The sequence below is a fragment of the Lemur catta genome, chromosome 3 (assembly GCF_020740605.2).
Source record: "Lemur catta isolate mLemCat1 chromosome 3, mLemCat1.pri, whole genome shotgun sequence".
In the NCBI taxonomy this organism is placed as follows: Eukaryota; Metazoa; Chordata; class Mammalia; order Primates; family Lemuridae; genus Lemur; species Lemur catta.
In genome coordinates this window covers 112,780,014-112,805,556 of record NC_059130.1, presented here as the reverse complement: position 1 = coordinate 112,805,556, position 25,543 = coordinate 112,780,014, and the positions used below count along the sequence as shown (strand labels likewise).

The 25,543-nt window shown below is 50.7% G+C and overlaps 1 protein-coding gene across 1 annotated transcript in view; it reads left to right on the top strand.

The window, feature by feature from the left end:
* VWA5B1 (von Willebrand factor A domain containing 5B1) overlaps positions 1 to 25,207 on the top strand; it is a 39,351-nt gene extending 14,144 nt beyond the window's left edge. The window contains exons 8-20 of the mRNA XM_045548526.1: positions 2,103 to 2,213; positions 4,581 to 4,783; positions 5,222 to 5,336; positions 6,720 to 6,905; positions 8,972 to 9,155; positions 10,422 to 10,612; positions 14,159 to 14,360; positions 14,828 to 15,133; positions 16,765 to 16,911; positions 19,293 to 19,406; positions 22,500 to 22,569; positions 23,072 to 23,189; positions 24,701 to 25,207. Of these exons, the coding sequence (XP_045404482.1) occupies positions 2,103 to 2,213; positions 4,581 to 4,783; positions 5,222 to 5,336; positions 6,720 to 6,905; positions 8,972 to 9,155; positions 10,422 to 10,612; positions 14,159 to 14,360; positions 14,828 to 15,133; positions 16,765 to 16,911; positions 19,293 to 19,406; positions 22,500 to 22,569; positions 23,072 to 23,189; positions 24,701 to 25,207 (2,454 nt within the window). The remainder of the gene's footprint in view (positions 1 to 2,102; positions 2,214 to 4,580; positions 4,784 to 5,221; positions 5,337 to 6,719; positions 6,906 to 8,971; positions 9,156 to 10,421; positions 10,613 to 14,158; positions 14,361 to 14,827; positions 15,134 to 16,764; positions 16,912 to 19,292; positions 19,407 to 22,499; positions 22,570 to 23,071; positions 23,190 to 24,700) is intronic.
* The last annotated feature ends 336 nt before the right edge of the window (positions 25,208 to 25,543 follow it).

Here is a 25,543-nt window from a genome sequence, read left to right as displayed (position 1 = left end):
GGCACTCAGTCTCTATATAGCCTTCTCGTCCCACTATCCCAGGCAGTTACTACCAGTTAAACAGAGCTGGTTTATGAGTGGAAATCCACTTCCACCCTTTGCATTTCAGAATTCTCTGATGATAACTTTCTCTGGCTCTCCTCTCAGTCCCCTTGAAATCTCTCCTGCTCTTCTCCAGTTAAGTTCACTGAGCTTCCCAAGGTCATTCCTCCACAAATGGCTTTACATCGGGGCAATCCATTCTGCTAAACACGACCCTGTTAGAGAAAGGCACAGGAATCACTCAGGCCACACATCCCCCTCCCCACTAACAATGAAGCCACTGGAGGTTGCTTGGGTCGTTAATTATGACCCACTGGGTGGAAGTTTTAGGAAAAATTAGGCTCAGGGAGGAGGGAGAGACTAGAAATCCAAACAGCACATGCCAAAGGGGAAAGTTCAGCCAATTTAATTTCCTGCAGCTGGTCTCATTCTTCAGCTGCCACTTGCTGCCAAAAACATGGCTTTAAAAATTCTAATAGGTGTGAGCAGAGATAATCTGTGTGAATCAGCACAGTCTCCTGCAAACAGGAATATATGCATTAGTGGCTAATGAAAAAATAAGCAGATATTGACTTCTTTTGTAGAGAAGCCAAATGTATCAACACTAGCAATGAATAGAGACAGAGAGAACGTTAATGTTCAGGTTTAATGTTAATGTTCTCAGAGAGGGGTGGGAGAGCAGTGCTGGTATGTGGAGCCTGCAAGGCAGTATGGTGTGGAAGTTGCCAGAATCCACTTGCAGCTGTTTCCTCCTAGTTTGTTTCCCTGAGGCCGTGCTGAGATCCCTGGGATGCCATCAATAAATGATATGGGGGCGAGGGGGAGACCTTCATTCCTCTGCCAAGGCAGAACCGACATGAATAGAGATCTCAGAGCTATGTTTTGAAAGCCTCAGTCATTAGTCTTAGCTTTTGTGATCCAGGGCAATTCCTTTAACTCTCCTGAGCCTCAGTTTCCTCATCTGTAAAATGGGGGTATTAATATTAATATGTGTCTCATTGGGTTGGTAATAATAAGCATTTACTGAATACTTACTTTGTGCTAGGCTGAGGCTCAGAGGGGTGACATCCCTAGCCCAAGGTCAAGTTAGTAATGGTACAGGTGGTATTATATGTTTAACTTCAAAGCATATCTTCTTAACCACCATGCTATAATGCATGTTATAGACAGTAAATGAGATAACTAATATAAAGTGTCTAGAATAATGCTTGGCACATATAAATTGCTTGATACTTATCGTTGCCTTGTATCAGCACCATCATCATTTTTGCTCTGCCATCACCTCCACCCCCCTCATTGTCATTACTTTTTTCAATATACCTTTGTCAAGGTTTCCCAGTGGTGCACAGTTACATAGGTTAAGACTCTTTAACACTCACAGACTTTGGAGGCAAAGTGACGTGTGTTTGAGTCCTGACTCCACTATTCACTGTCTGGTTGCTTGCCAACAAGTCACTTCCCCTCTCTGTGCCTCAGTCTTTTCTTCTGTAAAGTGGGGATGATAGTGTGCCTGCCTCAAAGGGCTACTGTGAGGGTTAGTGAGGTAATGCATGTAAAATGCATCCTATGTACTCTACAAATGTGAGCCAAAGAGACTGTCCCTCAGGACTTGCCCCTAATTACTGGCATCTGGGTTCAGTCTGATGCAGAAGGCTCTGGGGGAAGGCCACAAGCCACCCACCAACAGCGTGACCTGGACCAGGCCACCTTCTTCCCTTAGACGTCAATTTTGCTTTGGCAGAAGGGAGTGGGTACTCCCTGTCCTCCACCTCTCAGGGTCAGCAAGCAGTGACATGGAACTGCCCAGCCATACTAGAATGGCTTTGAGAAGTCAGACCTCCTGCTTGGATGGGAAGTTTTACGAGAATGGCTTCAGTCCAGCCTCTGCTCAGCCTCAGCATATTTCTCGATATGAAGGGAAAGGAGGTGTTGGGTGCGCACAGAGGGGCGAAAGGCCTGTTTGGAGGCTGCTCCTGTGCTGGGAAGGGGACACTGGTGCGTGGTGGCAGAGTGGCCGTAACTCCTCCCTGAATCCTGAAAATCTCTTTCTCGCCTGCCAGGATGCCGTGCTGGTGGCTCTTAAGAGCCTCATGCCAGCCTGCCTCTTCAATGTCATTGGGTTTGGATCCACATTTAAGACCCTCTTTCCTTCCAGCCAGACCTACAGTGAGGTAAGGCGGCAAGGGTGGGAGCAGGAGGGTGAAGGCGGGTGGGGGGCAGAGGAAAGGAAGGAAAAGGCAAGAAGAGGCAACCCTGGAGCTGGCAACCCTGGGACTGCTGCCCACCCGCAGACAGCCCAGAACACACCCGGGGCAGAGAACTACCTGTTACTGCAGTGTGCTGACATCTCAGCTTCCTGGCATCCCCCCTCAAAATGAAACAATATTTTGGGCAAAGTATGTGTGTATACAGAGATAGGGTATAGGGCGAGGGTAGAGAGAGGACATGCCACTCACTGAAGCCTGTCTCACCAGGACAAGGGGCCCACACAGGCTGAGGGGTGGGGAGTGAACAGGTGTCTGAGTGGGTATGGAAGTGGGTAGGAACGGGACTCACCAGACTCAAGCTACAGTGTGAAGCCAGAGGGCTGTGGCCCCAGCAGCATGTTCCAAATTGGAGCATCCTTCCCAAATCTGAGAAGAGGGAGGGAGGAAGGAAGGGAGAGAGGGAGGGAAGACAGACATATGGGATATTTTTCAACTAAAAATAATTTTATGAGTTTTTCAAATACATGAATAATGTATGTTGTGTGCACTTGTAGTCCCAGCTACTTGAGAGGCTGAGCAGGAGGATCACTTGAGCCCAGGAGTTCAAGTCCAGCCTGAGCAACATAGTAAGGCCTCATTTCTTAAGAAAAAAAAAATTGTTTTTTGAGACAGACTCTTGCTTTGTCATCCAGGCTAGAGTGCAGTGGTACAACCATAGCTCACTGCAGCCTTGAACTCCTGGGCTCAAGTGATCTTGCTGCCTTGGCCTCCTGAGTAGCTGGGACTACAGGTGTGTGCTCCCACACCCAGCTAATTTTTTTTTTTTTTTTTTTTAGAGATGGGGTCTCACTATGTTGCCCAGGCTGGTCTCAAACTCCATGCCTCAAGCAATCTTCCCACCTCTGCCTCCCAAAGTGCTAGGATTACAGACATGAGCCATTGCACCTGGCCTAAAAATTTTTTTTGTTAAGAATAATATATATTAAGGACCAAGAATGGGCTGCCCTTGGGGAAAGAGGATCTAGGATCCAGTTGATGCAGTTTTATGGCTTGTCCCTATGTATACATTTTAAAATTATTGTTTAAATAGATAATCTAGGCATGCAGATTCAGAGGAAACCTCAAAAGATACAAAAAGATTTGTCTCATTTTTAATTAAAAAGATACTGTATCAGTACCAATTAAAAATTTCATTTGAATATCAAAAAGTATATATATATATTGATTGTCCCACAATTTTTAAATCTAGATAACCAAAAAGAATTTGTTTTTAATCTCACATGATTGCATCAGTCAGAAAAAAAAAGAGGAAAAGACGCTGTTAAGAGCTTGGTATAAATCCCTCCAGAACTCGTTCTATGCATTTACACACATCTTCAATAAAAATAGGATTACGCCTTCCACACTGTGCTGTAACCTACTTTTCTAACGTAACAGTCTATCATGAACACATTTCCATGCCAGTAAGTACTAATCTGTAACATAATTTTAATGGTTGCTTAGTATTCCACTACACAGATAGATTGGGACTTATTTAACAAAACAGTCAGGCATCTGAGTTGTTTCCATTTTTTCCTATTTAGTCATCTTTGTAGCATCCTTAATTATTCCCTTGGGATTAGTTCCTAGCCTTGCTGACACAAAAGCTACACATGCATCTAAAGACTTTTGATCTGCACGGCGACTTTTAAGTCCCCTCCAAGCGTGAATGTTGAAAGAGCATGTTCCCGAGCCAGCAGCAGAAGGTCGCTGTGTCCAGCGGGAATCCACTCTTGCTGCAGTGACAGGCATTCAGTGCCAACAGTGCTTGGCCTGTTGGGCTCCACAGAGTTGGTCCAGGAGGGAGGAAATCTGAAGCCCAGATGAGGGAAATGATGTCCCCAGAGTGTCACAGGGAGCTGGTGCCGGAGTCAGGTGCAGGACTCAAGTCTTCAAGTTCCTAGTCCTGCGTCCTCTCCACTCCACTACCTGCCTCCCTCATCAGAAAAGGAAACCTCATTTGTGCTGAGAAATTAGGGACTTAACATGTCCCTAATTCCAGGGGTGTTTATGTTTTTAAAGAGGAACCCAGAGAGGCCAACATTAAGGCAGTATATCACAAATGGTGGCAATGCCAGCATTGGTGGTGGGGGAGGTTGTTGGGCAAGATTACATCAAATAAGTGGCCACCTATTGTTCCTGTGGGTGGGGCAGGGATGACATTGGGAGCATGAGTCAACTCCAGAGGCTGAACGAAGGTCTAGAGAAACTAGGGGCTCTGGTGGCTGAGAGTCTCCGTGCCATACGGTGACCCTGGGGACTGTCTGCCCTGCCCGTCGTCCTTCCCTGCAGGAGAGCTTGGCCGTGGCCTGTGATAACATCCAGAGGATGCGGGCCGACATGGGTGGCACCAACATCCTCTCCCCTCTCAAGTGGATCGTCCGGCAGCCCGTGCACCAGGGCCACCCGCGGCTGGTCTTCCTGATCACAGACGGCGCCGTCAGCAACACGGGGAAGGTGCTGGAGCTGGTGCGAAACCACGCCTCCTCCACCAGGTCGGCCCAGGCAGGGGTCTGGGCTCAGTAACCCTGGGGCTGGGGGCGCCAGAGCCACAGCAACATGTGCAAAATGGCAGAGGGAGAGGGCAGGACCCACAATTCCCACAGCGCTTTGCTTCTAGGAGGGTGAGGGCTGAGTTCAGAGTTTGCCTTTTCCCCCCCGGAAGCTCAGAGAACTGAGCAGCCCACACCTCGGTGCCAGCTCCCGTGGAGCAGCCCGGGAAGAGGCGGCTTGGACTCCACGCTGGGGGAGTTGTGGATGGTCAGTGTGTGTGTGAGTGGGCACGGGTGGCCCCCCTCTTTCTCCCTCGCCTTCTGCTTAAAGACAGGGCCAGCTCCGAGGTGGCTCTGCTGGATCACTCTGTCCCTTCTCCCCTGGGGGCAAAGACACAGAGAGGGTGGGAAGCAGTAGCCTCTCTCCTCCCCTTCCCCCAGGTGCTATAGCTTTGGAATTGGACCCAACGTCTGCCACAGACTGGTGAAAGGGCTGGCATCTGTGTCCAAGGGCAGTGCTGAGTTCCTGGTGGAGGGGGAGCGGCTGCAACCCAAGGTAGGTGCAAGAGGCCCCCAGTCTCTTCCGGTGCTGGATCCTCAGAGGCCCAGATCAGTCCCATGGCACTCAGTAGTGGAGCTGGCATTTCACCCCATATCTGAGCTCTCCTCTGGGCCGCACGGCACCCCGGTGAGAACCAGAGAAGCGGAGACCACGCAGCAGGCAACTCTTGGAGCCACGCCAGGACGCTAGACGCCTTGGCCTCCAGCCACTGGGTCATATGCTTCATCCACTGGCCAGGCAGGATTGAGGCCCCTTAAGGAGCCATCGCCTGTGTGGACATGGAGTTGTGCTGGGGGTCATTCCTGGCCACATTCCTGATGATGACAAATGGTGGCTCAGAAGAATTGAAAGTGTCCAGAAATAAAGGAGGCTATAGTCTTCCTTCCATTTCCTGCACATTTGGCACAAATAATCCAACCCTTAGGAAATCCCTTTGTCAGTCCAGGAAGCAGACAAAGCCGGGGTTAAGAGTGAAGAGGTCTATTGAGAATTGTGTCTGTGAAAGACAGAAGAGGAGGTAGCAGGAAGGAAAGCTCTTGATGCCCGAGGCGGTCCAACCCCTGTGAAAGGAAAGGAAAGCCCCGACTGCAAAGTCCCACTCCGGCAAGGTCTCAGCCAACCCGGCAGGGAGCTCCGGAGCAACGACTCCTCGCTAGAGAGTCTACGCTGGGCTGAAATGGCCAGGACCAGTACCCCTGCGTGCTGAGTCATTGGCGTGGGGGTTTCAGGGAGCGGTGTGATCTCGGCTCAAAAGCTGGGGCACTGCATCTGGAAGCTGTCACCTACCTGCATTTCTTGCAGCAAAAAGGCATGGTCTTTCCTGAAGTGGGGTTTGAGAGTTCGCCTCTATGACTGCCTCAATCCCCAAATCATTTTTTCCAGGTTTGCAGTATAAGATGCCTGAAGAAATCAGCCTAGGTGATGCTAAACCACAGCTGCCATTTGCTGAACACGTACCACATGGCAGATTCTTCAAATCCAGTATCTCAGATAATCCTCCAGTTATCCCCTCCCACTTTAACCAAAGGGGAAACTGAGGCCCAGAGCGACAAATTAACTTTCTCAAGATCATTATCCAGTCCATGCTTTGACACTAACCTTCTGTGTACCCTCCCTTGGGCTAGTCGCAGCCCTACTTTGAGCCTCAGATTTTCTCATTTATAAAATGATAAGCTTAGGAAAGATGACAGCAAAGATCCTTTCCAACTCTGACATTCTAGGAGTCTCAGAAGCTCAGAGACTGCTGGGCAAGCCACCCCAGGCCTGTTGTCCCTTCCTCCCTGCTCATACTGCCCCCCAAGTTTACACTCACATAGTCTTCACACTGCTCATGTGTTCACACAACCCCCCAAACTGTGTTCTGACCCTGCCCAACAGATGGTCAAGTCCTTGAAGAAGGCCATGGCCCCAGTGCTGAGTGATGTGACGGTGGAGTGGATCTTCCCTCAGACCACTGAGGTCCTGATCTCACCTGTCAGCACCAGCTCCCTCTTCCCTGGAGAACGGTTGGTGGGGTATGGCGTTGTGTGTGATGCCTCCTTGTACATCTCCAATCCCAGATCTGTAAGTATCCTAGAAATTCCAGGGGCCAATGGGGGTCTAGAATCCAAGCCCACAAACCATCCTTTGCTGGAAAGACTATTCATGCCAGCTAGGAACTAGTTATAACTGGGATTAGAGTTGTGGGTATAGTTTATCCAGTTGTGGGTTTACAGTTGCCAAGCCATGGGCATTCAATCATCCTGCTTGGATGCCACCATCTCAAAGTGCGGTTTTCAAGAGCCCCTGCAGCAGAACCACTTGGGAAACTTGTTTAAAATGCAGAGCCCCAGCCCCAACCCGTCTCTATTGAGGGGCCCAAGGGTAAGGCCCATAAATCTGCACTGTACATAATCTCCCCTAAGTGATATGATGCACACTTCAGTTCCAGAACAACTGCACTCAAGTTTCTTTCCCCAAACACTCTAGTCAGCTCGTATCTCCTTAGATGACTTTGCGTTTTATTTATTTACGTGGATGATTCTCTTACATGTGGTGGCAGAAGTGGGATAAAAGCAAAGAATTCCTCAAAGGGAGGTGGAAGGCATGCTAAAAGGTGGGCGATTGCCTAAGAAGCTGTTTCCTCATCCATCTTCCCTCTTTAGTGAATCTCTCCACGCCCACTTAAAGGATATCTCATCTTGTTTTGTTTTTAAAAAAGAGTCTCAAACTCAATGCCTAGAGGGATTGAGCAGGTATGAAATGAATGAAATGGACTCAGTGTAAAAATAAAAGGGGGAAGTGCCATGTTAGACAGCAGTTATCAATGAGCTCATAGTTGGAGAGGCAATAAGGAGTGGTGAGGAATATGGCCAACTGCAAAACACAGACCTTCTGCAAGTTGGGCAGCCCCCACTCAGCTCTAACAAACTGTTGCCATGCAGGAACGTGGGCCCTGTGTTAAATGTGTTTTCAATTTTTCAAAATGAATTGGAACTTCATGTGAAATTTCCAGGTGTTTGAATGTTATGGAATTTCTTAAGAACCATGATCAGGGTAATGGCTACTGTGTTATGGAGAGTGGAGTGTTCAGCTGCAGGGAGAAAATACTGAACAAAATGCCAGCCAAGTCTTTGCACAGCCCAGTCCTTCCTGGGAGATCTGGAAGGCACCAGCTCATCAACAGACCTACCACCAGAAGGGACCCAACAAATCATCAGATCCGTTCTCCTTTTCTTGCCTGAGCCTAGCAAAGTCTCCCCTCCTCCTGGTAGGGATACTGGGGAAAGAGGACCTTCATATACTGTTGGTGTAAATATAACTTGCCACAGCCCTCTGCAAAGCAATCTAACGAAATTAGAAATACATAAACGTTTCAACCCAGAAATCCCACTCCTAGGAACCTAACCCATGGAAATTACAGTGGTGACTGATACACTTAAAAGCCCCAACTTAAGCATTATGCAAGGTATCCATGTAACAAAAACATTTGCACCCCCTTAATGTTTTGAAATAAAAAAACACAAACAAAAAAAGAAATAAAAGTGATGTTATACATTCATGTCCAAGGACTTATTGTAGTATTTTTTTATAGTGGCAAAAATCAATGGCCATAAAGTGAATGCTTAACAACAAGTGAATAGTAGCAGTTGAATGTTAAAGACAATGGTTGGAAAAGAATTTCCAAAAGGTTTTAAGTGCAAAATTCAAGATACCGATAAATGTAAGTAGTATGGTCCACTTTTTATGAAACAAAAATGACCCCCAAAATACAATGTGTTATTTATATATATTTATATCATGGAGAAAGGAAGAGAAGAAACAGATGGTTTATTTTGTTATTTATAATTTGGGCTACCTATTTGGAGATAGGATTGGCATTTAGAATTAATTACATTTTAAAACCTTTTAAAGAATGAGGACAATAATTGAAAATATAAACAACATAAGTGATATGAAAAGATAATTACATTCATTATCTATTGAAAGGAAGTTTCCCAAAACTCCCTAAGCAAACAAACGGCTTTCCTAGGATGCAGGTTCTCCTGAGATGGAACCTCTACCACCTGTGTTCACACCCTGGCTGCCCTGTGAAGTCCTTCCTGGCACCCAGCCTTACTCCCGGCCCTCTTTTCTCTCCCTCCTTCCAGGACAAGAGGCGACGGTACAGCATGCTGCACTCTCAGGAGTCCAGCAGCTCCGTCTTCTACCACTCTCAGGACGAGGGACATGGGCTGGGCAGTGGAGACTGTGCCAAGAACATGGAAGCACCCTTCAACCTGGGGCAGGCCAAAGATGCCCGGCCAGTCAGTGGAGACTCCACCACCAATCCTGGTTGGTCTGCTGCGCTTTCTGCGGGGAAGCCGTAATGATTACTACCTTATATTGAGCAGTTATTACGTGCTAAGTGCTTTTTAAAACCATCTCATTGACCAGTTAGCAGCTACAGAGGTGGGTACTGTTATACCCATTTCACAGATGAGGAAACTGAGACTTAGAGAATTTAAGCAACTTGACTAAGCTCATAGGGCTCAAAAGAGGTAGAGTACAGATTAAGAGTCTGGACCTATCTGACTACAAAGCCTCTTTATGCTTTTAGTTTCCATTCAAAGGGTATTTACTTCTACTAAGGCTAGGGATTGAGCACACAATGTGGAAAGCAAAGATGGCTCCAACATGTCACCTGGCCTTATGGAAATCTGCATCTAGTGAGAGAGAGATGACTGGTCCTAACTCTGATAGAAAGCAGAGTGACAGGGGCCACTGGAAAATGCAACAAACTGTGGGGATCCCAGGAGAGATAAGTACGTCCACTAGAGCAGCGGTCCCCAGACTTTTTGGCACCAGGGACCAGTTTCATGGAAGACAATTTTTCCACAGACCAGGGTGTGGGGAGGATGGTTGCAGGATGATTCAAGTGCATTACATTTACTGTGTAGTCAAACCTCTCTGCTAATGATAATCTGTATTTGCAGCCGCTCTCCAGGGCCAGCATCACTGCCTCAGCTCCACCTCAGATCATCAGGCATTAGGGTCTCATAAGGAGCCGCAACCTAGATCCCTCGCATGCGCAGTTTACAGTAGGGTTCATGTTCCTATGGGAATCTAATGCTGCTGATGTGGCAGAAGGTGGAGCTTATGCAGTGATGTGAGCGATGGGGAGCGGCTGTAAATACAGGTGAAGCTTCACCCCCTCACCCACCACTCACCTCCTGCTGTGCAATACTGGTCCATGGCCCAGGGGTTGGGGACTGCAGCACTAGAGGACACAAACAAAGACTTAACAAGGGGTTGGGTTCTTAGAAATAAGAATAGAGAGGAGGGTCCAGGCAGCAGAAACCGCCTGAGCAAAGGTGTGGAGGCGTGCCACTTAGAAAGCACATATATTGTACAACTGTTGCTCATCTAGTGTGTTTGGAGCACACTGTTCATTAAAAAGGGAGCAGAAGGGAGAGTATCTGGGAGATAGATTAGGGCCGGATCAGGCAAGGCTTTGGATGCCTGGTGCCGCACCTGCGCATATTTTGGTGGGCACGCAGGAAAGAAGTATGCAAGCCCCCTCTTTCCCCTCTGTCCTACCCTCATGGTTCCTCTGTCCAGATCTGGACTTCTCCCAGCGACGGAGGGCATACAGCACCAACCATATCACCAACCACAAGCCCTGCCCAAGGGCCACCACAGCCAGCGACCCCACGGTGGCTGCCAGGAGATACCCCCTGCGGAAAGCCAGGCTGCAGTACCTCACCAACAAGCCCAGCCTGGATGCCCAGCGGTGGCAGACCGATTTGCAGGTACCTGAGCAGGGCGGGTTGGGAGGGAGCTGGGGAAGGCCACGGGCTGGGAGAGCTGTGTCTCCTGCTTCAGCCACAGGATGGGGCCTGTGCGCAGCTCAGTGAGCTGCTGAGTGAGCCTCTCCTCCTTACTCTTCTGGACCTCCGTCTGCCTCACCCCCCCACGGACACCTTCCCAATCATGACACCCGCTAGGCAATGAGCTCACTCATTCCCTGCACACAGCACTTCCCAGTTGACAAGGAGCATCTACTCTCTCAGTTGATTTTGCAGCACCCCCAGGAGAGGAGAGAGTTTGGGGGCCAGCCACCCTGACTGGGTGGAAACTGAGGGCCAGAGAGGTAAAGTGGCTTATCCAGGGTCACACAGCCAGTCAGGGGACTGCAATCCAGGACCCTCTGCCTTCAAAAAGCCCTTGCTTCCTCCTCTATCACACTGCACCTCCGACAAACCCCAGGGGTTGTACATTTCCCCAGGGCAGAGAGAATTTCAGAGTGAGAGGGTGTCACCTGCTGTTGTACTAGACCAGGGTCTCTCAACCTCAGCCCTATTGACGTGGTAATTCTTTGTTATGGAGAGATGGGGTGTCCTGTGCATTGTAGAATGTTTGGCAGCATCCCTGGCCTCTGCCCACTCGAAGCCAGTGTCCATACCCCCCTCCAGTCATGACAACAAAACATGTCTACAGACACCACCAAATGGCCTGGGGTGGGGGAGGGGAATCACCTGGTTGAGAACCACTATCCTAAACCAGATTGCGGTTTAACCCATTTTCTTAAGAATGGGTTTATGTCGATTTGTCATTATACGTCTGTGGTTCCATAAACACACCCTTTTCCCTCTCCCCTGGTTACGCCCCTTCCCACTCCCAGCCACCCCCTCCTCGTCCCTCCCTGTTTCCACATACACACAGCCCACTCCCCAAGGGCAAGGCCACTGCCACCTTGTCCCTGAGGGCCCTTCTTTGTGCTCAGCAGGGACCACTTGGCATAACTGGAAGGCCTTGGCCTTGCAGCCAGGCAGAGTCTGCTCCTCAAACCTGTCACTCAACTTTCTGAACCCCAACTGCCCCACCTATGAAATGGGGAGAATAGCTCATGAGATGATTGAGCTGCCATCCCTCCACAGATATTTACTGGGAGCCAACTCTAAGTGGAGGACTCTTCCAGGCCTTGGCTGATAAGAGACAAAGTGCCTGGCCCAGCACCTGGTGCACAATAGGTGTCCTTTGGTGGCAGCTCTACTTGGTGGGAGCTCTGGGCAGGCTGGCCCCCTTTACTTCTCTCCTGCGTGTTCCTTAGCTCTTGAGGCCCATCTCCGCTCATTTATTGCCCTCTCTCCCGCCTGGCTTTTTCCCCAATCTGATTCTCCCCAACACACTTGCACACGAAACACACATACACACACATACTGTCTCTCTCTCTCTCTCTCTCCCCACCCCCCCGCCCCCTCCCCCTGCAGCCTCTGGCTGGATAAAGGGCTCGCTGGAGCTTAGACTCATCTGTTGCCATGGAGACCTTGGCAGCTTCAGTTTCTCTCTCTGACCCAGTATAGTGGTGATGGTGCGGTAGAAATGGGGGAACCCCACTCTTTGATGGGGGTGGAGGGTGTTAGGGATCCACCAGCCCTGGCTGGGTACCAGCTCCCACTGAGGCCATCCTGGGAGTGACTACTCCCCTTCTTCTCCCACATCCTTGCACCATCCCTAGGACCTCTGATCTAAGAGATAGGGAAGGCATAGTCCCCCTCCCAACAAATACTTGATAGGGATGAAAAAGCCTCCATGGTTAACCCGTGGCCTTAAAAATTCCACCTAGTAAGCGTCTTTGCTTCCTCATCCCCTCCCCCCACCAGGGGATGTATATGGTCCCAGAGGCTTGAGATTCATTTTTAACTAACTTAATATTCTTCAATTACAAAAGTAATAACTACTCAGAGTTTGAAATAAAAACCAACCTTCAGTGGGGTATAAAGTACAAATAAAAGTCCTCCTCCCCTCTGCCCAGATTCACTTGGTTTTGAGTGTTCTCTTCCAGAAATACTACACACACACAGAAATACACACACATACACAACATACGGATATATTTTAATAATCACATATACAAACTGCTCTCCAGCTTACTTTTCAAATGTCTTTTTAATTCACTTTTTATATACAGTAAAATTACTTTTATGTTGGAACAGTTCTATGAGATTTGACAAATGCATATAGTCATGTATTTACCACAATTAAGAGATAGAACAGTCACAATTTACTTTTTAAAAATAAGTTTTATCTTGGACATCTTCCCATTTAATATGAAGAAATCTACCTCTTTCTTTTCAGCGTTGTGTGGTGTTCCACTGCATGGATGTACCATAACTATTTGTCAATCTCTACTGATAGATACTTACATAGTTTCCAGATTTTTGCAAATAATACTGTAAACTTATATACAGTATTTGCACATAGATATTTTCACCCTTGTGTATTTCCATAGGATTGAATTCCAAAAAGTGGAATTGCAGGGTCAAAGGGGTTTGTGCATCTGAATTGTTACTAGATAGCACATTGCTAAATTGTTCTCCCACAAATGTATACCAGTTTTACACTCCCACTGACAACCCACAAGAAACTCTGTCTCCCCATTGGGCACGCTGAGTGTCATCAAACTTTTAAGTAGTTGCCAATGTGTGAGATAGAAAAAAAATCATAACTTGTTTTAATATACATTGCTCAAATTTTTTGTGAGGCTGAGCATTTTTTCACGAGTTTATGGGATACTTTTGCTATAAACTGCCTCCAAATGCCCTTAACCCATTGTTCTATTAAGTGTATCTTTTACCCCACCATGATTTATAAAAGCATTTTCTTGAAAATGATCTTTGTCATATGTGTTGCAAATACATTCTTCAGTTTATCCCTCGCCTTTTGGTGTCTGTTTGTACCTGCACAAGAGTAAATAAAATCAACAAAAGAGGAAGTCCATAAATAAAACCAAATGTGCACGAAAGCTTTGTTGGGATAAAAGTGGGAAACCGACAAACTGTAGGGACTCAATGAATAAACTGCATTCAGTAATTGGTGTTGAGATTTGTACCATTCGGAAAATCAAGGAAAAGTTCATTCCTATCTCCTTATACCAAAATAAATTTCATGTGAATCAAAGATTTAAACACACAAACAAAAATGAAATTATAAAAATTCTAGAATATTTTTTGCATGAGAAAGACCTTTTTGGCATGACATATGGCAAGACATAAGGAAAAAGGTTGATAATTTTAACCACACACAAAAAAAGTTTTAAACTTTATAGCAAAAAAAAAAAAAGCAGGTTTAGAATTATCCATGGTGTGCGATTTTCCATGGTTTTCTGTGGTTTGTGGGTTTATCCACAGTTTGGGATTACTCTCGTTGATGTTTCTCATGGGTAATGGAGACTAGGTCATGTGCCTCCGGGCGCTGGAGGGGCAGTGCCCAGGACGAAAGAGCTGTGGCAGGGGGCAGGAGGAAGGAGGGTCCAACCACCAGGGCTCTCCCTCCTCCTCCTCTTGCATCCCTAGCCCTTGCTGAATGGTGGCCAGGACCTGAGCCAGGGACCCAAACTCCGAGGCCCAGGGGCCCGCAGGCCCTCTCTGCTACCCCAAGGCTGCCAGCTCTTCCTGCCCTCAGGCCAGGAGTCCCTGGCCTGGAGCCCCATGAGGGAGCTGGATCCTGGGTCCAGCCCGAAGCCTGCCTCAGACAGCCGAAGCCCTGGGGACCTGGGTAAGTGACTGCAGGGTCCAGGACCTGACTGAGGACAGGGAGGAATCCTTGGTTGTGGCCAACTTCAGGTGACAGGCTCAGAGATAAAAACCTGTGTCTGTCCCCTTGGGGTCTGCTGTGGCCCACACCTCCCTGAGGACCTCACCAATCCAGGCTTCTTCCCCAGTCACCCCTTCTGCCTTTGAGTGGCCTGTGAGGCTGCAGCTCCATTCTCGCTGCCCAAGTTCTCCCATCCTATCTGGCTCCCTCAGGGACTGGCTTCCTGGGAGGTGGCTCTGCCCTTCTCTTGGGGACAAGCCCATGCCACCCGGGCTGTCCTAAGAAAGGAGTCATTTGTTCCCTGGGGAGGAAGAGGGGATCGTACTTTCTTAGGGGAGTCTGCTCCCTAGGGAGGGACGACGTTCCCCGGGGGCTGGCCGTCTGTCCCCCAGGTCAGTGACTGGCCCTCGTGCCGCCTCCCCCCACAGAGCCGTCGAATCACTCCTCAGCCCTCGAGACGGAGACCTCCTCGGACTGGGAGCCCCTGGCCGAGGCCGAGGAGTGGGCCAGTCCCGGCAGGCCCGCCACCCCAGGCCCGGTGCTGGGAAAGGCGCTGGTCAAAGGCCTGCGCGACAGCCAGCGCGTGCAGTGGGAGGTGAGCTTCGAGCTGGGGCCCCCGGGCCCGGAGCGGCGCGACGGCGACTTGTGGAGCGAGACCTTCCACCACCTGGCGGCCCGCGCCATCATCCGTGACTTCGAGCAGCTGGCGGAGCGCGAGGGCGACATCGAGCACGGTGAGCGCCGCGGCCGCACCCCGCACCCGGCACCCCGCACCCCGCACCCTTCCCGCGGGCGGCTTGGGACGCCCCCTCCTCACGGCCCCGCCCCTTGCCCCGCCCGTTTGCTCTAGACCCCGCCCCCTGCCCGTCCTCTAGGCCTCATCCCCGCCCTATTCCGCTCCGTGGGGGGGCTCATTCCTTACCCTGCCCCCTCCCATGGCCCCAGCCCCGTGCCAGGGCCCGCTGCTCCACCCACTCCCGCTGCCTGCAGGTGCCGCCCCTCCCCCAGCGCGCACACACACACACACACACACACACACACACACACACACACACACACACGTGCCCCTTTGCCGCAGTCTGGGCCCCTCCACCCTTTCCGCCCCCACCGGCGACCTGTTCTGGCCTCCTTCCCCTCTCCCATGGGGCCCCCACTCCCCTCACTTCCCAGTGCTGCTCCCAGGTAGCACCCCTGTAGTGCTCTGGAGACAGAACGAGGCGACAGCCCACGCTTTCCGCAGGGACTCCCGCCCCCAGTCTGTCCCTGCACTCGTCAATGCCCTCTACTTATCCGGGTCAGCTGGGGGCCAGGCCTGCACTGGGCCCTGTGGATGCCCCACCACCACCACGGCCCAGTGAACAAAGCTATCCTGTCCTCCTTACTCACGCGTGCCGGACACAGACCAGCAGGGAAGCCAGCATTAATCAATTACACAAATAATTAATTGAGTGCATTTGTCCTAAGTGCTGTTAAAAAGAAATACAGGGATCCGAGAGATTGTGTAACAGGGATGGTGGGGGAGCTAATTTAGCCCAGGAATTGGGGCAGACTTCACTGAGAAAGCCACTGGTGGGATCTTGCTGGAGCAGCTCGGAGAATGGAGATATGAATAGAGAATGGTCATGTTATTTCTTTGTTATAGGCTTATGCTTTATTTATATAATAACAGTATGTTGTTTATATTCTGTTTGCGTTTTTGTACTGTATGTGTTACTTTTGTTCTTCCTGCGAGGTCCTCACCTTACAGTTTACAAAGCGCTTGTGCACCCTTCGTGTCCTGGGCTCCTCACCCAGGCCCCTGGGGGCGGCCAGCCACTCACCTGTTCAGTGGGAAGGGCTTGGACTTGGGGGTCAGGCCATCCTGAGTCCCCATCGCAGGTCTGTTACTAACTCTCTGTGTGACCCTGTGCTCACCACCCTCCCTCTCTGATTTTCAATCTTCCTAGCAGTTAAATGGGTCAGATAGTGGTCCCCACCCACCAGTCAGGGGACCTACAAAGTTCTAGGGCAAGGTTCCCATTAGACATCTGCAAAATTAAAATATAAAATACAGAAAACATAGTGGGCGAGTTTTTCTAAAATAACACTACAGTTATTTGAGGGAAGTAGCTGTCTTTTATTCCGAGATAATGTCTTATATTTTTACATTAAAATATCCTTTATTTTGTGAAACGATGATGTGAAATGATGGTGGTATTTTTTTAAAAATGTCTTTAATTAGCAAGCTAGCAACTCCTTTTTCTAAGGGCTTATTTAATCCCAAAGCTGGGGACCACTTGTTGAGCCCTCCTTTTAGCTTCCAGAGCATCCATGTCAGGGAAGATTTTCTGAGTCCAAACAGTGACCCCAGCTTCTCGCTTCACAGGGCCCAACCGCCGCTACCAGGTGAACGCAGTGCACACCAGCAAGGCCTGCAACGTCATCAGCAAATACACAGCCTTCGTGCCTGTGGACGTGAGCAGGAGCCGGTGCCTGCCCACCGTGGTGGAGTACCCCAACTCTGGGAAGGCAGGTGGGTGGCTCGGGCACGACTGAGGGACTGAGGGAGGGAGGCTGGGCTACAGAGGATCGCACACCTGCAGAAAGGGTGCAAGGCAGGGCCTAGAAGCAGAAAGGCCCCCAGTGGCTGTTCTGGTCACTGTGAGGTGGGGCACATGCTCTGCAGAGGCTGTGAAATCATCCCACTCCCTTTTTGCCACCAATGAAAATGTCTTTATTGTATTTCTCCAGCTGGGACAGTGATATGCCCTTATTGTAGAAAATTCCAAAAAATAGAAAGATATATAAAACTGACAGTCATCCAAGAATGAGTACTACTTACCTCCTTGGTGTGAACATCCTTCCAGGCTTCTCTCTGCCCACATGTAGAGAAATCAAAAGACAGATCATTGTACGTGAATTGGACCGCACCGATATGTGCTATATTTTACAAAATACGGGTATGGAGAGTGTCTCTCCATGAAGGTAAATCTGCACCCTCATTTTAATAGCCACAGCCCGCTCCACTGCAGGGAGCTAGTGTCATCATAATGGCCAATGACAAAGGGTTCCAAAACATCCTGTATATATTTTAAATCAACATCCTCAAAACAGCTCTGCAAAGGAGACACTAGTATTACCCCCATTTTGCAGATGGGAAACAGAGGGGTTAAGTAACTTTTGTGAGGTCACACAGCAGTGAGGGGCAGAGCCAGGCTTTGAATCTCAGTGTCCTGGCCCCAGAGGATGAGTTCTCTCCTACTCATCCCCACTGCCTCTTAGATGCATCACCACACCTAACGGGTACTGTGCACGCCATCTGGGGGATGGGCGCACTTACAACTTTGACTCAAATGGTACAAAAGCAATTTCTATAACCAAATATTTGTACCCCTCCTAATATTCTGAAATTTAAAAAAAAGATACATCACAACCTTTTTAGCCTGTTTAGACATTTAGTGTATTCCCCGTTTGGTTACTGTAAATTATACTGCTAAGAACATCTTTGTGTGTCTGTCTGGCTATCTCCTCAGGATTAACTAACTCTCAGAAGTAGGGTTGCAATGTCAAGCGTATGCATATATAAAATTGGGATGTATGTTATCAAGCCTCCCCACCCACCCCAAAGGTTATCCCCATGTCAATCCTCCCCAACACTGAGTATTATTTACCTTTCTCAACTCTGCCAGTCTGATAGGTGAGAAGAGAATCTCTCTTGGACCATTTCTTTAATTTTTTTGTAGTTCACGTTTATGAACTTTCATGGTTTTTGTTTCTGAATTACATTTTTCTGTCCTTCATGGTCCCTTTTTTATTTTTTAGCAGACCTCCAGATAGAATCATGTCTGGAATAAAATGTGCCCTTCCTCATTCCTCCTGCCCACCTTTTCTTATCTGTGCCCCTGAAATGATCAATTTCCCATCCCACCCCCCTCAATTGCTGTCATTTCGGCAATGCAGCAGCCACCCTACCCAGGCCATTGCCTCACTGAGTGGTTTCATCATTCACATTGCTAGGACAACTGTCCCTCCCTTCTCCCACCCCTCTCTGACCAGCCTGCCAGCACCTGCAGCCACAGCCTAAGAAGTCAAGGACCTGCCCATATCATAACCAAAGCCCCAAAGCCCCCCTAAGATCTAGATCTGCACTTTCCCAAGTGGGTTCTAAGAAACTAGAACCCTGGTTTCATGTTGTGCCATCCAGCACAAAAATAGAAAATACCAAATTAGGAAATATATTTAAGAACCAGTGGATTAAATAAAGCTCAAAAGCTTTCTTTACTGCAGAACTTCTCAGAGCCTTTAGTATGTTAATATACATCAAGATGCTCACAGAATGGATTATAGTATGCAGGCTCTTCAAAACATGTTTCCCAAGAGAACTTTATCTTTTTTAAGGAACAACTTGAAAACTAGTCTTCTCTGAAAGTGGGGTTCCCTAAAACCTACTTTACGGTGCTGTAACTTCATCTCTCTTCCATCTACCACGTGTTGGTGATACCCTGGGACTTCAGGGGTCCGCCCTCTGGGAGGGGGGCCTGGGACACGGGTTTCTGAGACAGTGGACAGAGAGAAGGAAAACAAAGTGTTTCTGAGAAAACCAGCCTTTCGACTAACTAGAAACCATTGCTGCTTCCTGAACATTCTGTGAGCAGCAGTGTCTACTTGGCAAGGTTGGTGTTATTATCCCCACTTTCCAGGTAAGGACACTGTGGCGCAGAGTGGTTAGCACCCCATCCAGCTGGGGCTCGAACCCTGGTCTTTCTGACTCTGAATCCCGTGGCCTTACCTTGCACAACGCCTTCCTGCCTTTTGGAAGGACTGAAGCCAGAATCAGTCCTGCCAGCCTTGGGGAAGAGGGGGAGGACTGGCACTTTTGTACCCAACTGCTCCTCCTCCTTGTCCTCCGTGAAGGTGCTGCACTGCGGGCGATCAGCTCCCGGGCCCTGACCCGACAGTGGAGGGACGCCTCTGCTGGCTTCGGACGGTCCCAGACCATGCTCAGAGAAGACTCGGCAGCTGGAGATGGCAAATTTCAGACCCTAAGTAAGAGCCACCCCTAAGTAAGAGCATGTTCAGAAGCCTGGGCCCCTGGCGTTGTGGCACCCTCACGTCCGAGGCCCCGGAGGCCTCTCTCTGAGTCTGCGCTCTGGACTTAGGCAGGCCAGGGCACAGCCAGGCCTGCAGAAGACGGGCTCAGGGTGGCCCCAGCTCACCACCACTGACGCAGCTCTCTCTCTGCCACAGAGCAGCACCACCTCCCCACCGACTCCCTCCCCCATCTCTCGCCTTTCAAGGTCCCTGACCCTAGTGGCTGTCCCCTGCCTCCAGCCTCGGAGTCCTCCCAGGCACCAACTGCCAGGAAACCTAATAAGGAAAAAATCGAAGAGCAAAGAGGCAGTCCCATCTGTTTGGGTCCCACCATCTGTTTCTTTCAGGAATCCCAACAGCTTCCTTCGAGCCTTCTCCTGATTTCACTGTGCCTGATTTCACTGTGCCTGCAGCATGGCTCCTTGGAGAGCCTGACCTTGCACTCCTTCACAGGATGGCTTTAACCCTGTGTGTCCTGCGTAGATGTGTGTCTTTTTGTCTCTAAACACAGCCTAACTGCTGCACTAGTCCTAACCCCTTCCTTGGTGCCCTCACATGCACAGTGAGGATTTCCTGCCTTCTGCTGTACATGAGGAGGACAGACATCAGGGTCCCGCCTGGCCACTAGCCCAGCTGCCCAGACCGTAAGAATTTGTTACCGAAGGTACTAGAATCTGCTCACAGACGTTGATGGCTTAGAAAACAAGAACACTGTGTGAGCGGGTGAAGAAGCAGAGGAGTCTTCAGAATTAAGGATTCTGCCAACCTCTTGATCCCTTTGGCTCCAAAACCCAGGGGAACCAGCTCTACCCCCGAGCCAAGCTGAGCTTCCAGGGGACAGGAAATTCCCGGTCTACCCTTTCCTTTCTCTGTACCTTAGCTCTTGGTGGTCCACGGCTTCCATCACATCACAGACCCCTTCCTTTCAATTGTCCTCCGATTCATGCCCATGTCTCTGACTTCTAAACTCTCGTTCTACCCTGAGGAAGCCAGTGGCTACACGGAGAGTTTTCCATATGGTGGGCACTGTTCTAATTATCTGTGACTCATCACAACCATCTTGAGAGAGTTCCTGTCATTCCCCCCATTAAGAGATGAGGACACTCAGAGAGGTTAAGTGACTTACTCAAGGTCACACAGCTGATACATGGGAGAGCCAAGGTTTGAACCCAGATGTGTTTGGCCCACAGTCCATGAGGTTAGCCACCCTCCTATCTGCCTTGTGGTTGCCTCAGTCAGTCATTCAGTCATTCGGGGACTCTGGTGCTGGGTGCTGCGGCAACACGTGGAGCACCATCTTGCCCTCACAGAGCTAACGGTCTCATGGCAGAAGGCAGAGGCTTTGCTGAACATATTTGCACATAAAGCTTTTCCTAGGATTTGGACTACCGCCTTGTAGTAGATGGTCCTGTCACTCTCTAGCCCTTGGAAGAGTGGGCATAAAAATAATCACCTCAGTTATGAGTTCTGAACAAAGAATATGTGGTTATTATCCCCATTTTACAGATGGGGTAACTGAGGCTCAGAGCCCTCTGACAAGTCAGTGCTGTATTCTGGTGCCTCCTGGAGAGCTAGCATGAGCCCCTCCCCAGTGAGGCACAGACCTGGTGAGGAGATGCCCACCCCTCCCCCAACCCTGACCCCCCCCCCACCCTCAGGCCCCTGACTGCTCCTGTCCCCCGGCCTGTCTGTAGCTCAAGGTTAAATTTAATCCTTACAGCAACACTGAGAGATGGGTACCACGATCCCCAATTTGCAATCAGAATTTATAAAGTAACTTTGTCAAGGCCCCACAGCTGGCCAGTGTGGGAATCGGGATTTGAACCCAAGCATGTCTGACCTCATGGTGGGGCAATGGTTACTTCTTTGAAAGATGAAAGCCATCCTAGCTGGGACGGCAACCCTGACTTTGCTCCCCTAGCCCACCCCCAGGCACTGTGAACTAGACCAGCACTGTCCCTGGGGACAGGAGGCGGGAGGGCCGGGAGAGGTCGCGGCTCACTGGCTCCTCTGTCCTAGATGTGGAGACGGACTCCACTGTGACCTTGAACGAGACCATGTCCCTCCGCAGGGAGAAGCACTGTGGTCCCAAAGGTGAGTGGGCAGTGGGCGCTGCCTCTCCTTAATCAGGGTGGCGGTTGTGATTGGTCCTGGGTCAGGAGAGTGTCCTAGCACCATGTCCTCAGGACTGCATTGATTCCTCAAAACAGCCCTATGTGAGATGAGTAGGATTACCCCCAATTCAAAGATGAGGCATTTTGAGAGGCTGACACAGAAGGATCACTTGAGGCCAGGAATTTGAGACCAGCCTGGGCAATATAGCAAGACCCGTGTCTCTACAAAAAATAAAATAAAAAATTTAGCCGGGTGTGGCCGTGCACGCCTATAATCCCAGTTACTCGGGAGGCTGAGGCAGGAGATCACTTGAGCCCAGGAGTTTGAGGCTGCAGTGAGCTCTCATTGCACCACTGCACTCCAGCCTGGACAACAGAGCAAGACCCCATCTCTAACAAAACAATGTTTTAAAAAATAAGATAAATAAAGATGAGGAAACTGAGGCTTTAATAGGCGACGTGACTTGCAAGGTTATATAGCATGTCGGTGAGAGAGCTGGGCCTGGAGTCAGGCCTCCCAATTCCAGCTGAGGGACGACTCTACCACCCGCTCTGCCCAGGGTCCTCCAGCAATGTACTGGGGAAGTCAACTTGATGTCCCCATTTAGGAACAAGGGGGTTGATGTGAGCTGTCACTGCTCCCCTCACAAGTAATCTCCCAGAAGATGCCAGGGGCCACCTACCAAGGAAACTTGGAGGCCAGTTTTTCACATGTGGACGAGTATGTTTCACCCCTCCCCATACTACGCAAGACGGAAACAGCCCTGCACCCTAATGGTTGGCTTAGGTCTCTGGGGACAGGGGGCTGTAGTCAGGCCCCTGCCCCTCTCTAGGCCTCTATTTCTCCAGCTGGGCAGTGACCAGTTGGGTAGGGTCACCTGTCAAGCCTCAACTCTGTCCTTCTGTGGCTCTCCAGGTCCCCTGCGCAGTCTGGCCACCAATACCCTTTCTTCCGTGAAGGCCTCAGAGACTCTCTTTGGCTCCAGGTAAGTGGGACTTCCCATGAGGGTACACTCATTCTCCTGGGGGAGTTCCTTGCTTGGAAGGCCGAAGGCAGGTCCAGCCTGACATGTAGACTGGTGCTAAGAAGCCCCCTCTACGCAGAGTTGTCACTGTCTTCCAGGTCTCACACTGCCGAGCATCCTCCCCTTAGAGATCACCGCCTACACTTCCTTGGTCCCTGTTCAAGTGCAGATCCCCCTGGGAGGGTTGGCACACACTCTCTGACCACTGGGCTGGGCAAGAATACGATATCAAAAGAGGGGCATGAACGAGCGCCGACCTGCTCCTAGTCCTGGCTGCTGCTAACTCGCTGCGTGACTTGGGGCAGGTGTCTGCCCCTCTCCCCAGGCCTCCGTTTCCCCAGCTGTCAGACGAGGAGTCGGGAGGAGGCCGTCTGTTGAATGCCTTCTGGCCCTGACTTGCAGAGGCTTCTGGGTGGGCACTAGGAGGGGGGATGACCAGGGACACCCCACTCCACCCGCACAGGCTGAAGCTCAATAAGTCCAGGCTGCTGACACGAGCGGCCAAGGGCTTCCTGAGCAAGCCCCCGGTCAGAGCTCCAGAGCCCACCTCGGGGAGCCAGAGCTTCGACTACATACCGCTGGTGAGTGCCCCGACCCCTGGCCCACCCCACTGCTGCCCCACTAAGCAGCAGGGCCTCCCTGCCATCCCCCGCCCACCCCTCCACCTCCTCAGCAGATCTGTCTAGGAGCTCAGATCCCGGAGTTCTGCAGCTTCCCAGAGCTTCCCACCCAAGTAGCCAGCAGGGCAGAGGGAGTTTGCATGCGTCTCCCCACCCAGGGGGTGCAAGGGTTTTGTTAGAAGCCAGCACCGCATCACAAAAATTCCTTGCAATTTGCTGTCTTCGCCTTAAAAATTTGTGGGAATTTTTCTTTCTACTCCACCATCTATGTGTGTCTGTTTTTCAGTACATAAAAATAAGCTTTGAGATGACTCACAAGCGAGTAAAATTAACACCTCAGGGACATGCACCGTGTTTAGCAAGTGGGTCTGCAGATGCTCTCTAGCGTGCTGTGGCCGGGTGGGAAGGTACGGAGTGGGCTTCTCTGAACTGAGGAGGAAAGGAGACATCTGGGGCCCCTCGGGTCTTGGGGAACAGAAAGTGCTCGAAGGAGGGACACAGTTTGAGCTTCACTGTACATTTCCTATCCCTGTATACCCAAGTGCATAATGTCACTCTGAATTTCCAAATACCCAGGGCAATGGAACACTATGTGTATATTCACTCAACAACTATTTCTTGAGTCAGGCCCGGTGCTAGACCCTGGGGGGACAACCTTGAACTAGACAAATATAGTCCCTGCTCTTATGGTGCTTAGCATCTAATGGGACCCAGACAAGGAACCGGGCAGTTCTAATCCTTGGAGCTGTGATAGGGAGGTCCGGTTCAGCGGAGGAGTCCAGGGAGTGGACACCTAACCGAGGCTCGAGCTGGGGTCGGGGTGGCATCAAGCATGACTTCCTAAAGAAGGTCATGGCTAAGCCCAGACCTGAGGGTGAGGAGTTATGGAGGAGAGAGAGCATGGCAGGCGGAGAATGGATTTGAGGGGTAAGAGCCAAAGATAAACCAGGGCTGGCTCATGTAGGGCTTTATTAATCATGCTTTGGACTTACTCTAAGAGATGCTGAAGCCATGGATCCGGGCCTCCCCACGGTGCATGCTCCATGCCTTATAGAGATCCCTCTGCCTGCGGGACAGATGTGTGAGGTGGGGACAGGGGAGAGAGAAGAGGCAAATGGCGGCCTGCAGGGCAGTGTAGACAGCGGATCTGCTGGGACTTGGAAACTGGTGGATGTGAGGGAGGAAAGGGGAGGAGAGCTGCCCGACTCCACTGCATGGCAGGGGACAGTCCCAGTGGCTGAGCCAGGGCCACCTGCCCAGGCAGGTTTGGAGTGAAGATGTTGACATGGGCTTGGAGAGTGGTCAGTCTGAGGTGCTTGTGGGATAAAGACGGGGATGCTCAGCTGGCCCGGGCACCCCCAAGTGCCCCGGGCACCCGGGGTGGGGTGGGCAGTGTGGACGCAGACAGTGCGTGGCCTGGGGCCCAGGGGCTAACACGTTTGAGGCCCACTGAGGGGCTTCCCCACACACAGGTGTCTCTGCAGCTGGCCTCCGGAGCCTTCCTGCTCAACCAAGCCTTCTGCGAAGCCACTCACATCCCCATGGAGAAGCTCAAGTGGACCTCGCCCTTCACCTGCCACCGAGCGTCCCTCACTGCCCGCCAGTCCGGGTCTAAGACCCCGAGTCCCCAGCTGTGCACCAGCCCCTCGTCTCGGCACCCCTCCTGTGACAGCTTCTCCTCGGAGCCCCTGGCCAAGGGCAGGCCGGGCCTGGAGCCGAGGGCGGCGGTGAAGCACACGGGGAAGCTGTGGGCCACGGTGGTGGGGCTGGCATGGCTGGAGCACAGCTCGGCCTCCTACTTCACTGAGTGGGAGCTGGTGGCTGCCAAGGCCAACTGGTGGCTGGAGCAGCAGGAGGTGCCCGAGGGCTGCACCCGGGGCACGCTCAAGGCCGCTGCCCGCCAGCTGTTCGTGCTCCTGCGGCACTGGGATGAGAACCTCGAGTTCGATGTGCTTTGCTACAACCCGAATTACGTGTAGGAGGGGGCGGGGAGGCTGGGGGCCAGGGAAGGAGAGGGACAGGCGGGGCCGTTTTGGCCCGGTGGGGACAATTTTGAAGCTGTAGCCAATATATCAGTTGCTGGAAAGAGCCGTGGACTGGTAGTCAGGAGGCCCAAGTGCAATCCCAACTCTGCTACCACCTCGCTGTGCAACCCTAGGCCAGTCCCTGCCCTATCTGGGCCTCAGTTTCCTCCTCTATAAAATAAGAAGGCGAGATGAGGGAGTCAGACTAGATCTCAAATGGTTGAAAGGTTCCTTTCTGCCCAGACGTTCAGGCAGTCCCGGGGCGTGGCAAGAGAAGATACAGTTTAATCC